General features: G+C 41.8%; 1 protein-coding gene across 9 annotated transcripts in view; it reads left to right on the forward strand.

Annotated features, from left to right (window-relative positions):
• The window catches only part of RNF17 (ring finger protein 17), a 126,767-nt gene that overhangs the window by 52,737 nt on the left and 59,047 nt on the right, over positions 1-14,983 (forward strand). For all 9 annotated transcript variants that reach the window (XR_014818892.1, XM_021065407.2, XM_084981171.1 and 6 more), the window contains 5 exons: positions 2,029-2,219; positions 3,421-3,562; positions 8,831-8,984; positions 11,674-11,789; positions 13,716-13,836. Coding sequence is in view for 8 of the 9 variants with exons in the window: in XM_021065407.2 (XP_020921066.2) it covers positions 2,029-2,219; positions 3,421-3,562; positions 8,831-8,984; positions 11,674-11,789; positions 13,716-13,836 (724 nt within the window). In the remaining variant the exon portion in view is untranslated. The remainder of the gene's footprint in view (positions 1-2,028; positions 2,220-3,420; positions 3,563-8,830; positions 8,985-11,673; positions 11,790-13,715; positions 13,837-14,983) is intronic.

Consider the following 14,983-nt stretch of genomic DNA (forward strand, 5'->3'; position numbering starts at 1 on the left):
GGGCTCCAGCTGTGTCTCCGTCGACGGCCAGATACTGGGATTTTGCTATGTATTGCTGATCAGATTACTGGATGTAGGTTCAAGGCACCATTTCTCTTATTAAATACATTTTGCATGATCATCGTGGTGCCAAATAAAAAGGGAAGAAACTTCAGTTTCTACAGTTAGAAATGTTCTTAATTGGAAATTGAATTGAATATGTACATACGAACAAAACGATGGGTGAAGTATCCACGTAAACCGCTAAACATTGGAGTCCAGTTGAGTGTGGAGAGAGAAGTGAGTTTAGCAGGTGTTTCTCTGCATTTCCTCACCGTTTCCACGGCCTTTGCTCCTTAAGTATAGCCCACACTGCATTCTGTGTTGTATTATTCGTGAATATTTATTCCCCAGCAAGATTGAAAACTCCCAGGAGACAGAAATTGTGTAAAAATAGATGTTAGGCAGTTAATATCAATAAGCCTGTGGAAGCAGGAGTCTGTGCCTTTGCTCATCTTTATCTTCCAGAACCTAGCAAATCACCTAACAAATGGCAGGCATTTAAAATCTTCAAAAGAGTGCACAAATGAATAAAAAAGTAAAAGAAGTACATAAAAATACTAGCACCGGTGTTTTCCTCAAAATGATAAAATTGTTTTGGCTTTACTTTTATCTTTTATACTTTTTTTGCACTTTTTTTGTTTTTGTTTTTGTTTTTTAGGGCTGCACCTGTGCCGTATGGAAGTTTTCAGCCCAGGGGTCAAATCAGAGCTGTAGCTGCCAGCCTACACCACAGGCACAGCAACACCAGCTCCTTAACCTACTGAGCAAGGGCAGGGATCGAACCCGCATCTTCATGGATACTAATTGGGTTCCTTACCACTGAGCCATAGTGGGAACTCCTGCACTTCCTATTCTAAGTAGGCTTTACTTTGATCCTCATAAACTCATTTTTCAGGGCTGCACCTGCAGCATGTGAAAGTTCCGAGGCTAGGGGTCTAATTGGAGGTACAGCTCCCAGCCTGCGCCATAGCTGCAGCAATGTGGGATCCGAGCCACCTCTGCAGCCTGCACCACAGCTCACGGCAACGCTGGATCTTTAACCCACTGAGTGAGGCCAGGGATCGAACCTGCATCCTTAGAATGCTGGTTGGGTTCATTGACGCTGAGCCACGATGGGAACCCCTTATACTCATAAACTTGAGAAAGATTTTTTTTTTTTTAAGGAACGTGTAGTTTTGCCCCTTGAAATTTACGTTACATATGAGTACTTAAAATTTCAAAGATCAGTTGAAAAAATACTTTTTCAATGGAGTTCCTGTCGTGACTCAGTGGTTAACGATTCCGACTAGGAACCATGAGGTTGCGGGTTCGATCCCTGCCCTTGCTCAGTGGGTTAAGGATCCGCCGTTGCTGTGAGCTGTGGTGTAGGTCACAGACTCGGCTTGGATCCTGTGTTGCTGTGGCTCTGGTGTAGGCTGGGGACTACATCCCCGATTGGACCCCTAGCCTGGGAATCTCTATATGCCGTGGGTGCGGCCCTATAAAGCAAAAAAAAAACAAAAAAAAACCCACCTTTTGAAGGGATGAGTGTTTTTCCTTATTAAGTGGCATATACCTTGTCTATTGCTAGAAGCTAAGTTAACCGATGAAGATTATAAATACCTTGAAAGTACTATGTGGCTTCCATTATGCTTTCAAAATTACCTTTTGGATTTCATCATTTAAGTGGGAAATTTGTATATAATACTTGTTTTTAAATCTTTATTTGTTATCTTCCTATTAATATTCAGAAGTAATACGAAATCCTAAGGTGCAGCAGCTTATGGTCACCGTGAGGCCGTGTCTGTAAAAGCTGAGTGTGGTCCATACATTGTGCACGTAAAGGCAGTCCTTGGTTTGTGGCCCCACCTGCTTCACAGTATCTGGTTGGTTTGGCGCCTTTGCTCAAACATACAGGCTTTGGCTGGTGTGAATCTTGAGCTGCAGCACTTGGCCTTTAGAGCTAATTACAGTTACTGAATACATTGTATTTTACTTTGTCCACAGACTGAAGGCTGGGGAGAAGAAGCTAAAGTAGAATTTTTGAAAATGGTGAATAAGAAAGCTGTTTTAATGAAAGTTTTTAAAGAAGAAGATGGTGTGCTTATTGTAGATCTGCAGAAACCGCCAGCAAATAAAATAAGCAGTGACATGCCTGTGTCTCTTAGAGATGCGTTAGTTTTTATGGAGCTAGCAAGGTGGGTAACTTACTAAAACTAAAGGTTTTCAGATTAGAGCTGTGAATTGGAATAGCATATTTTACCTTTTAAAAAAATGGGCTCTAAAGTGAACTATAAAATACTCTTAAAGGAGTTCCCGTCGTGGCGCAGTGGTTAACGAATCCAACTAGGAACCATGAGGTTGCGGGTTCGGTCCCTGCCCTTGCTCAGTGGGTTAACGATCCGGCGTTGCCGTGAGCTGTGATGTAGGTTGCAGACGCGGCTCGGATCCCGTGTTGCTGTGGCTCTGGTGTAGGCCGGTGGCTACAGCTCCAATTTGACCCCTAGCCTGGGAACCTCCATATGCCGCGGGAGCGGCCCAAGAAATAGCAAAAAGACCAAAAAAAAAAAAAAAATACTCTTAAGAGGTTAAAAAATATTGCTATCAGAGTTTTCTAGGTATAGTTGTCTGTGAAAAATGTGAAAATTGCCTTCAGATCATTTGACTTAGGGAAATAGAGAAATTAAGGTAGCTCAGAACAGAAATGATTTGTAGATACTCAGCGTTTTTTTAGACTCTTTCTAACTTCACAGGCAGCTCCACTAGGGTTTCAAGAATTGTAGTTTAACGTTTCCTGACTTAAATTTTCTAACCTTCAGAACAAGGTCGTGACCACCACTCTGTGTTTAATGTGCGCATGTGGAGATGGTTCATCTTCCTTCCTCCTCCATCTCTGATGAACAAAACAAAGTAAATGGCTAAATAACCGCAGAGATAGTGGAGGATACTGACTTTCTGTCCCGACCAACTGCACAGCTCTGGGAGGGACCCAGGTAGACTGCATTCTGGAAAAAGAGCAGTGAGGTAGAGTATTGGCGCTGGTAGGGCCACAGCAGCCTCGGCTGACCTTGCTGAGCACTGGCTGCCACGGACGCTGGTTATCAGCCCAACGGGAAGAGCAGAAGCTCAACGTAGAACATCCAGACCCAGCACGCAAGTGTTCGGTCCAAACTTGAAGGCTCATTATTGAGTTCTGAGACTTGCCCTCTTATTGACTCTGGTTTGATAATGGGAGGCAATGCCAAGAAATGTCATTAAATTAGGAGAGAGATTGGAAGGGTACTCTTGGCAGATAAGTTAGTGCATGTGTAAGTCCTTTCTTCAGATCAGTTCATTGAGGGAAGGGAGACTTGTAAGAAAATGGCTCTTGCTTATGCTTTTAATTACGCTTTTCGTTAGGTTTAGGTCACAGTCCCCAGAAAGTTGCTCTGAGAAAAGCAAGACTTTACGCTATCACCCACCCATTTTGCCTAAGGAGATGACAGATGTGTCCGTCACGGTTTGTCACGTCAACAGCCCTTCTGATTTCTACCTTCAGTTGGTACGTATATAATGGTTCTTGAAGACTAAAGTATGTTTTCGGATTTTAAGTAGAAATGTATGACGGAAATCAGTGCCCAGTGTGAGTCTTAGAGCAAACAAACCACTGTCAACCTTCTATAAATTTAAGTTTCTTAGAAGCTGCAACTTGAAACAAGAAATGCTCTTGATTTGTAGTCAGTTGAAGGGAATCCTCATCATGCGAGTTAGTGACGTGTGGAGAGAAAGGACCAAGGGCGACCGCAGTGTGAAAATGCTTCCGGCTGCCTCAGAAAGCTAGAAGCCAGAGCGCACGTGGAGCGGGCAAATCAAAATAAAGTAACACCTGTTTCTGATCGTAGACATGAGAGAATTTACTTATTACTACATAATTTTCTGTATTTGGATTCCAAAATAGATTCAGATTAATGACATTTCACATTCACTTTTGGGTGGTAACTGTTGAGTGATTTATACAGCCACCAGCAGTAAGGATTTTTTTGTTTGTTTGTTTGTTTTTGCCTTTTCTTGGGCCGCTCCCGCAGCGTATGGAGGTTCCCAGGCTAGGGGTCCAATTGGATCTGTAGCCACCGGCCTACACCAGAGCCACAGCAACATGGGATCCGAGCCGCGTCTGCGACCTACACCACAGCTCATGGCAACGCTGGATCCTTAACCCACTGAGCAAGGCCAGGGATCGAACTCTCAACCTTATGGTTCCTAGTCAGATTCGTTAACCACTGCACCATGCCGGAAACTCCAGTAAGGCTCACCTTTATTGATCTCTCTGTGTCAGTGCTTCATATGAATTAACTCGCCCTAAGGGCCGTAGTGCTTTGTGTGAATTAAGTGTTTAATCTTGACAACAATCATGTGAGAAAGAGACTATTATTATCCTCATTTAGACGTGGAGACTAACCCGAGGGGTGAGGCAGCTTGCCTGAGGCCGGTCACACAGCCACAGAAGAGGGGAGTCAGGATCGAGCATGCACCACGCTGGACTGACTTCCCACGTGGCTCGTAGGGTCTTGCTGATTTATCACTAAGAGGACTCACATGTATTTCTTTTGTTGATTTTTCTTAGTGTCTTTAAATCAAAATAAAATACATAAGCAATGAGGTTCTACTGTACAGCACAGTCACTTGTGATAGAACATGATGGCAGTTAGTAGAAAAAGTCTGTATCTGTGTGCGTGTGTGTATGAGTGGGTCACTTTGCTGTACAGCAGGAATTGACAGAACAGTGTAAATCAACTATAATAAAAATTTAAAAAATAAAACATATGTAACAGGAAGTTTACCATTTTAACAGTTAAGTGTAAATGGCACTTCAGTGATGGCCCCACTATCCATGTCCAGAAGTTTATCATCCCAAACTGAGAATCATTAAACAGGAACTCCGCATTTCCCCTCCCTCAGCCTCTGGTAACCTCCGTTCTGATTTCTTTCTCTCTGAATTTGCCTTTCCTAGGAGGTGACTCCTAAGCAGAAACGAGTATTTTTCCTTTTGTGCCTGCCTTATTCACTTAGCACAGTGTTTGCCTGCTGTGGCATGTATCAGAATTTCATTCCTTTGCTTTTTTCTGTTTGTTTTTATCTTTTTAGGGCTGCACCCACAGCATATGGAGGTTCCCAGGCTGGGGGTCAAATTGGAGTCGTAGCCTCGGGCATATGCCAGAGCCACAGCAACGCGGGATCTGAGCCACGTCTGCGACCTACACCACAGCTCATGGCAATGAGCAATGATCCTTAACCCACTGAGCGAGGCCAGGGGTCGAACCTGTGTCCTCATGGATGCTAGTCATTTTTGTTTCCACTGAGCCACAGTGGGAACTCCCTCAGAATTTCATTCCTTTTCAAGGCTGAATAATACTACTTCAGTATATATATAGACCAAGTTTTGCTTATCCATTAATTTGATAATGAACTTGGACTATTTCAGCCTTTTGGCAGTTTGAAATAATGCTGCTACGAACATAGGTGTGTAAGTCATCTGTTTGGATATATACCTGGGAGCGGAATTTCTGGTTTATAGTATAACTCTTTGTAACTTTTTGAGGACTACCAGTCTGTGTTCTGTGGTGGCTACACGTGTTACTCCCACCAGCAGGTAGTGCCCCAGGATTTCAGTTTCTCCACATCCTTACCAACACTTGTTTTCCATTTTCTGAAAAATAGCCAGTTCCGGGGGTGAAGTGTTGCCTCACTTTGGATGTGAGTTGCATTTCCGTAACAGCCAGCACCGTGGAGTATGCTCTTCATGTGCTTATTAATCAGCCACTTGTATGTTTTCTCTGAAGAGGCATCTGTGGCAGCCTTCTGCCCGTTTATGAGTTGGATTAATTGTTCTGTTGTTGTTGGGCTATAGGAGTTCTTTACACATTATGGATATTCATCCTTTATCAGATACATCATTTTCAGATACTTTCTCTCATTCAGTGGTTTGCCTTTTCACTCTCTTGATAGCATTCTTTGATCCAAAAAAGTGCTTCGTTGACAAAGTCCATTTTATTTTGTCATTGTTGTCGCCTGTGTTCTGCTGTCATATCTGACATACAGATTTGCTGAATCGGTATCACAAAGCTCTTCCACCCTGTTTCTTCTTCTGAGAGTTTCATAGTTTTAGCGCTTACGTTTAGGTCTTTGAATCATTTTGAGCTAGTTTTTGTATACACAGTAAGAGAAAGGTCCAACTTGATTCTTTCCCATACGGATATCCAGTCTTCCTGGCACTGTTTGTTGAAAAGATGGTCTCTTCTCCGTTGAATGGTCTTGGCACTCTTGTCAAAATTCAGTCAATCAGTCAATCATAAAATGTGAAGATTTATTGCTGGGCTCTCTGTTCTATTCCACTGGCCTATCTGTCGGTCCTTATGGCATTAGCACACTGTTTAGATAATGTGGCTTTGTAGCAAGTTTAGAAATCGGGATGTATCAACTCTCCAACTTTGTTCTTCTTTTTCAGGATTGTTTTGGAAGTCTGGGGTCCCTTGAGATCCCAAGTGACTTTGAGGATGAGTTTTTCTATTCTGCGTCAGACACCATTGCGATTGTGGTGGGGTGGCTCTGGATTATAAATCGTCTGGGATTTGACGTCCTAACCATATTAAGTCATCAGCTCATGAACATGGGAGCTGTTTCCATTTATCTCGTGGTCTTGAATTTCAGCAGTGCTGTGTAGTGTACAAGTCTTTGCCTCCTTGGCTATGGTTATTCTTAAGTTTATTCTTTCTGAGGGGACATACCAGCAACATATGGAAGTTCCCAGGCCAGGGATCAAATCCAGCTGCAGCTGCAGCAACACTGCAAAATGCCCTCAGGGTTGATCCATGTTGTAGGATATGGTAGGACTATTAATCCATTCATCCACTGAAGAACACTTGGTTTGCCTCCCCCGGTAATGTTGTGAAGTCGTAGGCGTGGGTGTGCAAACACTGTAGCGTCATGTTTGTTTCTCACTCCCTTTCGTATATCCATGTGTTTATCTGTCATTACCATGGGATTTCATACAACATCCTAAAGGTACAACAGTCTGATGTAAATTGATACCAACTTAACTTGAATCACGCAAACATACTCCTGGACAACTCCATTCTCCCTTTATATTATTGATCCAACAGGTTAATCTTTGTACATTGTGCCTTCGCTAATACAGATTTATGATTATTTTTATGCATTTGTTTTTTAGATCCTATAGAAAATAAAAGTGTAGTTACAAACCGAAGTTAATCGTATTTATCTGTGTACTTACCTTAACCACAGAACTTTATATCCTGTTGTGGTTCTAAGTTTCACTTGAGCATCCCTTCATTTCCTCCTGAAGGACTCGCATTCACATTTTTTATAAGGCAGAACCAGTGGTAGTCAACTTTCTCACCTCTTGTTTATCTGGAAATGGCTTAATTTCTCTGTTTTTGTTTTTGTCGTTGTCGTTGTTTTTCAGCCGTGTCCACAACATGCAGAAGGTCCCAGGCCAGGGATTGAAACTGCGCCACAGCAGTGACTCAAGCCACTGCAGTGACAATGCCAGATCCTTAAGCCGCTACACTACAGGGAACTCCAAGAACTGCATTTTAACATAACCGAATAGTCCAGTTTAATAAGAGAAAGCTCTATTCAATTATGCAGTCATTGCACAAAGTCTACTGAAGTTATTGACTTAAAGATCAGTTCACCTTAAAACCATTAGAAGGATGGCTGATGGGAGACCGGACATTCATGCAATGTCACGGTAGCACTACATGAATTACTTTGTGGGAAAAACATAACTGTACGACGAAGGCATCAGAATCACCACCCCACCCCACGCCGTAGGTGAATCTTCGCATATCAGCAGTGAGTCAGGAATGTGTTTTTGATGTGTCGCAAATTGAGTATACTCTGATATAGTCTGGCCAAGAAGATTTTCCTCGAATCGATCAAATCCATAGATACAACCGTGAGCTTTTGGGAAATTCGGGGGGGGGGGGATCCTACTCGGTGGAGGTAACAGAATGAGGACATAACCACATAAATCCAAAATATGGGCATTCTGCAGAAAAATGGTAAGTGCTTTACAAGACAGAGTCCTTTAAAAAAAATAAGGAGTACTGCAGGAGTTCTCATTGTGGTTCAGTGGTAACCCAACTAGTATCCATGCAGATGTGGGTTCGCGCGTTGCTCAGTGGATCAAGGATCTGGCATTGCCGTGAACTGTGGTGTGGGTCGCAAATGAGACTCAGATCCCTAGTTGGGGTGGCTGTGGAGTAGGCTGGCAGCTGCATCTCTGATTCGACCCTTAGCTGGGGAACTTCCATGTGTCATACCTGCAGCCTTAAAAGAAAAAAATAAGTACACTATAGTAAATTATAAGATTTACTGAGGTAATTACATATGCAGTCTTAGATTCATCCTGGGTTTGATCAGTTAGGGAAATCTAATATGGTCTGAAAGTGCTAGTAGGAATGCTTGCTGAAATAGAAAAAATGAGAATTGGTAAAAAAATGCAGATTATACATTGTGTGTATGAAATGGTCTCTTTTTTGGTAGTAACAAAAGTATGGTGAGTGTGTGTATAGAAAGATGTGGAGAGAAACATACTTAAGATACCTAGAGAAAGACGATTTTAAAATTTTTATGTGTGTATATATGCTAATTTTATATAGTATTTCTGTATTTCAAATATAAATACGTTTATATCTAATTCAGTTCTAATACTTCATAATTTTATGAGCAGCGCCTATAATTCATGCAGCATTTAAAATTTTAAGTTTCTATTAAACTACAGTGCTTTAATCCCTTTGTTTCTCAGATAGAGAGCCTGGATTTTTTATTTCTGTTAAAGACAGTCGAGGAATTCTATAAAAGCGAAAATGGAGAAAATCTGGAAATCCTCTGTCCGGTTCAAGATCAAGCTTGTGTAGCTAAATTTGAAGATGGAGTTTGGTACCGAGCAAAAGTTGTTGGTAGGCACTTGCACACTCTTGGTACAGCGACGTGTTACCCTTCACTGCAAAACTGCCCTTCGCGTCTGTACCCGTGAAACCATGGAAGCCGTGGTTCTTGGACCTCACAGTTTTGCTCTGTCAGCCAGCTTTCGAGAGCTCGTGATCTTGTCGGGAGAGCAGTCACTGGCTCCTTGGGTTTCACCTGATTTGACTAGGACTGAGCCATTTTTTGTGTTCTCATGTTTGCCTTATTTAAAAACATTAAATAGTGGTAAATGCCACAACACACACTCCAGTCTCCTCCTAAAAAATAGGTGCTTTTCTCTCTTGCAGCTTTCTTGAGTTATCTGTTATTTCTTCTCATAATATGTAGTACTTTGTGGAATCTTCAGGCTTAGCTGGTGTCTATCCTTAGGTTGTGTTAGATAAGTTTAGCTGTTATGACTCTTCTGTCCCCTCCCCCTCCCACACAGTTAAATCAGTTTTTAGATTTATATTCTATGCACGTGTTTTCACCGCTACTCCCTAAAGTATATTTGTTTAATTCTGAGTTAATAATTGCATCAATTTTCACCTTCTTTTCATTTATGGCTACATTTTCCTAATAGTTGACAATTTTCCACGTGATTAGACTTTTCAGATAATGCTGGTTTTATTTTTTTTTTTTAGTATATATATAATGGTGAAAACATCCTTCTCTCATCTGCTCCGGTTAGGCTGCTTGTCCTCTAGGCTTACTGAACTTGTGTCACTCTGGGAGTTTATTTCTCTCGTTTTCCTGTACTGGGTCTCTCGTTTTCTGGATCCCATTTGCTTTTCGGTTCATTCCCACATTTAGGTGGAGCATTTTCATCAGAGAGAATGGGTGGGAGGTGAATTTTGAGACCTCCCCTGTCTCCTCACTCTGCTCCCACATGCGATTCATAATTGGGATAAAAAAAAAAAAAAGTTGTTTAAATTCCATCCGCATCCATTTGTTTGTTTTGTTTAAAAGTACAGCTCCATTCGGGGACTTGAGGAATGGTAAGAGTCTCATGGCTGAGAAGGGCCTTCCTGCAGGAGGGTCCTCATGGCAAGGAGAGAGCTCCCGTCCCCTGCTTCTCTTACCTGAGAGTCGCTCGGCCCCTCAGCCGTCGCAGACGCCCCTCCTGCGAGGCCACCCTCGTCTGGGTGCCTCTCGGGTGGGACCAGTGCTGGTCCACCCCTTTGCTCCTTCCGCCAACCAGCAGAGAATGCCTGAACCTTTTCCATTTTGAAATTAGAGGTACTGTGTTCGTTTTCAAATTGGAAAGTGATGGCAGCAGGTTCTGTAGTGCTGTACACATGTACTGGGAGGAGCTAAGGTCCGTCATGTTTTGAGTATTTACAGAAACGTCAGTTTGTGGAGTTCCCTGGTGGCGCAGTGACTTCCGGATCTGGTGGTGTCACTCCTGGGGCTCAGGTTCGATTCCTGGCCTGGGAACTTCTACATGCCGTGCGCATGGCCAAAAAAAAAAAAAAAAAAAGATCATTTGTGATAGATCTTTATTCAAATGTTGGTGTGTTTGAACCTTCCAGAGGTTTCTTTGCTGTCCTTTAAAATAGGAAAACTAGGAGTTCCTGTCCCGGCTCAGTGGGAACAAATCTGACTAGTATCCATGAGGACGAAGTTTCAATCCCTGGCCTTGCTCACTGGGTTAAGGATCCGGTGTTGCTGTGAGCTGTGGTGTAGGTCGCAGACACCACTTGCATCTGGCATTGCTGTGGCTATGGCGTAGGCTGGCAGCTGCAGCTCCAATTTGACACCCAGCCCGGGAACCTCCATATGCCACAGGTACATCCCTAGAAAGGCAAAAATTAAAAATAAAAAAAAAATTTAAGATATGAAAACTAGATTGGCTTAAAGGTCCGTCTCTGCTCGTCTTTCACAATATCCCCAGATAATTTTTTTTAATGGCCACGCCCATGGCATATGGACATTCCCTGGCTAGGGGTCGAATCGGAGCTACAGCTGCTGGCCTCCACCACAGCCGCAGCCATGCAGGATCTGAGCTGCGTCTGTGACCTACACCACAGCTCACAACACCACCAGATCGAGGCCAGGGATTGAACCCGCAACCTCATGGTTCCTAGTTGGATTTGTTTCCACTGCACCACAAAGGGAACTCCCATCCCCAGATAATTTTTTTAATTTCGCAGATATTGTTATGTGAATGAATAGGATTATTAAATCTTTTGCCATGTTTGATTACCTGTGTTGATAACAAACGTTAAGGGTTTACTTTGTGTTTGGTGATTTGCAAAGTATTTTAAATATTAGTACACCCACTTCACACATGAAATAATGAGGCTTAGAAAAAATGACTTGCTTAGGATAATATCTTAAAGACATTAATTAGCTTGCTCAGAATCACTTGGCATTTCAGTGTCTAACTCCAAACCTCAGTCCTAACTTTAACACCTAACATTTGATGACTGTTTTGTTACCCTGATTTTCGTTGTCCTCTGGATATTTAAATTATTAGTTTCTCATTCACCAAGTCTGAACAGCTGTGCATTATGGTTGATTTTGTTAAATTCACATGTTAGAAGTATTTTTTATCTTAGAAAAATGCTAAGTTTGTATGCTCAACATGAAAGTATTCTAATCTAGCTGACTGTAGGCAGTCTACATTTTGCCAGATATTTTTTTCCAAGTTTGGGATTTCTAATTTCATAATTTTTGAAGGATTGCCTGGACATCGTGAAGTTGAAGTTAAATATGTGGACTTTGGCAACACAGCAAAAATAACACTTAAAGAAATGCGTAAAATAAAGGATGAATTTCTGAATCCTGCAGAGAAGGTAAGGTCCTAATTGTGAATGATGGGGTTTTTAGAGGATTAGCACAAACACGAAAGTATTTTTAGAAGTCATTTTCACCATAGAAATGTCTTCTTAACTATGATTTTTCTGTGAATAATCTCATATTAAATGGGTTTCTATAGATGCTTTTTAAGTAATCATATATATTTTAGCAAGTAAGCATTAATTATAAACATGTATATGTGTCTTTGTAAGTACTTTCTGGTCTGTAGCTTGTAATATGTATTTTGAAATAGTTGCACAAGGTGGTAAGAATATGATATATCGTGAAAAAAACTCATTACAGAAATGGTTTTACTGTGATCCCATTTATGTTTAAATATATATAATGTGTGCAAGAGAAAGAAGTCTGGAAAAACAAATAAAAAAATTTATGCTTCTCTTGGAATCCTACTCCCCAGAGATAAGTCAAGTTAAGGAAGCTTATTTCCTGATTTATATACTCCTACTATTTGAATTGTTATTGAGCAGTATTTTTCATTTAAAAATGGGTAAAATGTTACAGGAAACACTTGAATGAGAGGGGAATCACTCAGAATTATTCAACACTTTGGATGTATTTTCCGTATTTTTTAATGGTTAAGGGATGAGACTATATGTATTCCTGTGACCTGATTTTTCATTTAACAGTTTATCATAGTAAGAGTGCTTATTCAGGTATCTGAATGCACAGTAATTCATTCAACAAAATGTTCTTTTTTTAGTTTTGTTTCATTTTTGGTTTGTATTCTTTTTTTAATAGGTTACTAGGATTTTATTGTTTTAATTGAGTATAGTTCATGTACAATATTATATGTTACAAGTGTACAATGTAGTGATTGATGATTTTTGAAATTTTTGTTCTCTTTTGTTTTTTGTCTTTTTAGAGCCAAACCCATGGCATATGGAGGTTCCCATGCTAGGGGTCTGTCTGGAGCTATAGCCGCTAGCCTACACCACAGCAACACCAGGTCCTTAATCCACTGAGTGAGGCCAGACAGTGAACCCGAACCCTCCAGGATACTAATCAGGCTTGTTGCTGCTGAGTCACAGCGGGAACTCCTGATTCTTGAAATTTATAACTCATTTGTAGTTACTGTGAAATATTGGGCTGTATCTCTCCCCTGTGTTGTATCCCTGTTGCTTATTTTATACATACTAGTTTGTACCTCTTAATATCATACTCTATTTATTCCAGCTGTTTGCATTTATAGGTAGTGTTAGAAACATCCTTGGACATCTGTTTTTTAATATATATTAAATTCAAATGCATGGGTTTAGGAGTTCCCATTGTGGCTCAGCAGAAACAAATCTGACTAGGAACCATGAGGTTTCAGGTTTGATCCCTGGCCTCACTCAGTGGGTTAAGGATCCGGCGTTGCTGTGAGCTGTGGCGTAGGTCGCAGACGTGGCTGAGATCTGATGTGGCTGTGGCTGTGTTGTAGGCCGGTGGCTACAGCTCCAATGAGACCCCTAGCCTGGGAACCTCCATATGCCACTAGTGTGGCCCTATAAAAACAAAAGACAAAAGACAAAAAAAAAAAAAAAAAAAAGACATGGGTTTAGGAGTTCCTCTAGTGGTGCAGTGGAAACAAATCCGACTAGTAACCATGAGGTGGCAGGTTTGAGCCCTGGCCTCTCTCAGTGGGTTAAGAATCAGGCATTACCCTCAGCTGTGGTGTAGGTCACAGACCCAGCTCAGATCCTACGTGGCTGTGGTGTAGGCAGGCAGCTGTAGCTTGGATTCAACCCCTAGCCTGGGAACAACCATGTGCCTCAGGTGTGGCCCTAAAAAAAATAAATAAATAAAAATAAAAGCAAATGCTCGAGTTTAGCTGTGTACACATGTTACCACTGTTATTTTAATTCTGAAATGGCTGTGAACTGCGATGGCGTTCTCAGTAGTGTGCTTTTGTCTGATTGCAGGCGATTAAATGCAAGCTGGCCTATATTGAACCATGTGAAAGGACAAGGCAGTGGTCAAGAAAAGCCAAAGAAAAGTTCGAGGAAAAGACTCAAGACAAGTTTATGACATGCTCGGTCGTCAGTAAGCCATTTCCATTTGTACTTGTGGCTGTGGGATCCTCACTTTAAATCAGACCAGCGTTATGCTGGAACCTTGGCCAGATCTTACAGTAAACTGTGTGTGTCAGCAGTACGAATAGTGAGCGATAACCCTGGTTGAGAACTAGGACAGTGGAGTAACATCTTCTGCAGGCGGTCGCGTCTAAAATCGGCACATGCGTCAAAAATGCCCGTTAAAGAACAGTCACCCTCAAGAGGGCCTCGTGAAGGCCCCACAGCCAGGAATTAGCGTCTCTTGTTTCTTCTTTTTTTTTTCCCCGTCCCTCATCTTGGAGTGAAGGTTTAATTGACAGGAGAGTGAGGAGAGATGGGACATCACTGGTGAATCGTTCTTGCTTGTTTGTTTCATTTTATTTGACTGAATTGAGTTTAACCGTAGGCTCTCAGCATATTTTTTTTTTAAGTTACTTCTTTTTTGGAACATTTTGGGTCTGAGATAGACAGGCTGAGCACTAGCCCACAGTTCTGTAACCCAGCAAGTTGTGGAAGTCAAAAGTTTATTGGCCAAACCCGATCTGAGCTGACAGGAAGATACAGTGCTGTGTAGATGGTTCTGCTAATAACCCCGAATCTCTGGGGTTATTAGCAGAATACACAGTGTATATTCTACATGGCCTTTCTCAATTTGAAGAATTCTGAAACAGTCTGGTCGCAGAGGATTCGGAATCTGTTATTACCTGGGCTTTTGACCGCTTACAAAGCTGGGATCAAGGTGTGGTTGTCCCTGTTGCCTGAGCAGGTGTCCGTGCAGCACAGGTGGCCGTGCTTTCCTGGGGTCGCTGTGTGGGACTTTGAAGGGTACCTTTTACCGCGTCCGTTTTTCATCTTCATTATACTGTCTTTTAACAAACCCAGATATCATGGCATTATTAACCTGTTTCACAGTGAGAGAATTAAAGCTTCGGTGTCAGTTGCACATGGCCACATAACCTAAAAATGATTGCAAGTCTCTATTGATTTATTCACCTTGACGTAAGACATTGTTCTGAAGTAGTAGTTCCCTTAGAGGAATATGGTTATGGAAATTGTATCCTTAGTCTATAGAATTTTTATTTTGACTGTGTCTGCGACATGTGGAGGTTCCCCTGCCAGGGATCAAACCTGCACCA

The sequence above is a fragment of the Sus scrofa genome, chromosome 11 (assembly GCF_054392235.1).
Source record: "Sus scrofa isolate SSC_HxYL_T2T_F1_AM1 chromosome 11, Sscrofa_HxYL_maternal_Yorkshire_Landrace_v2.0, whole genome shotgun sequence".
NCBI lineage: Eukaryota > Metazoa > Chordata > Mammalia > Artiodactyla > Suidae > Sus > Sus scrofa.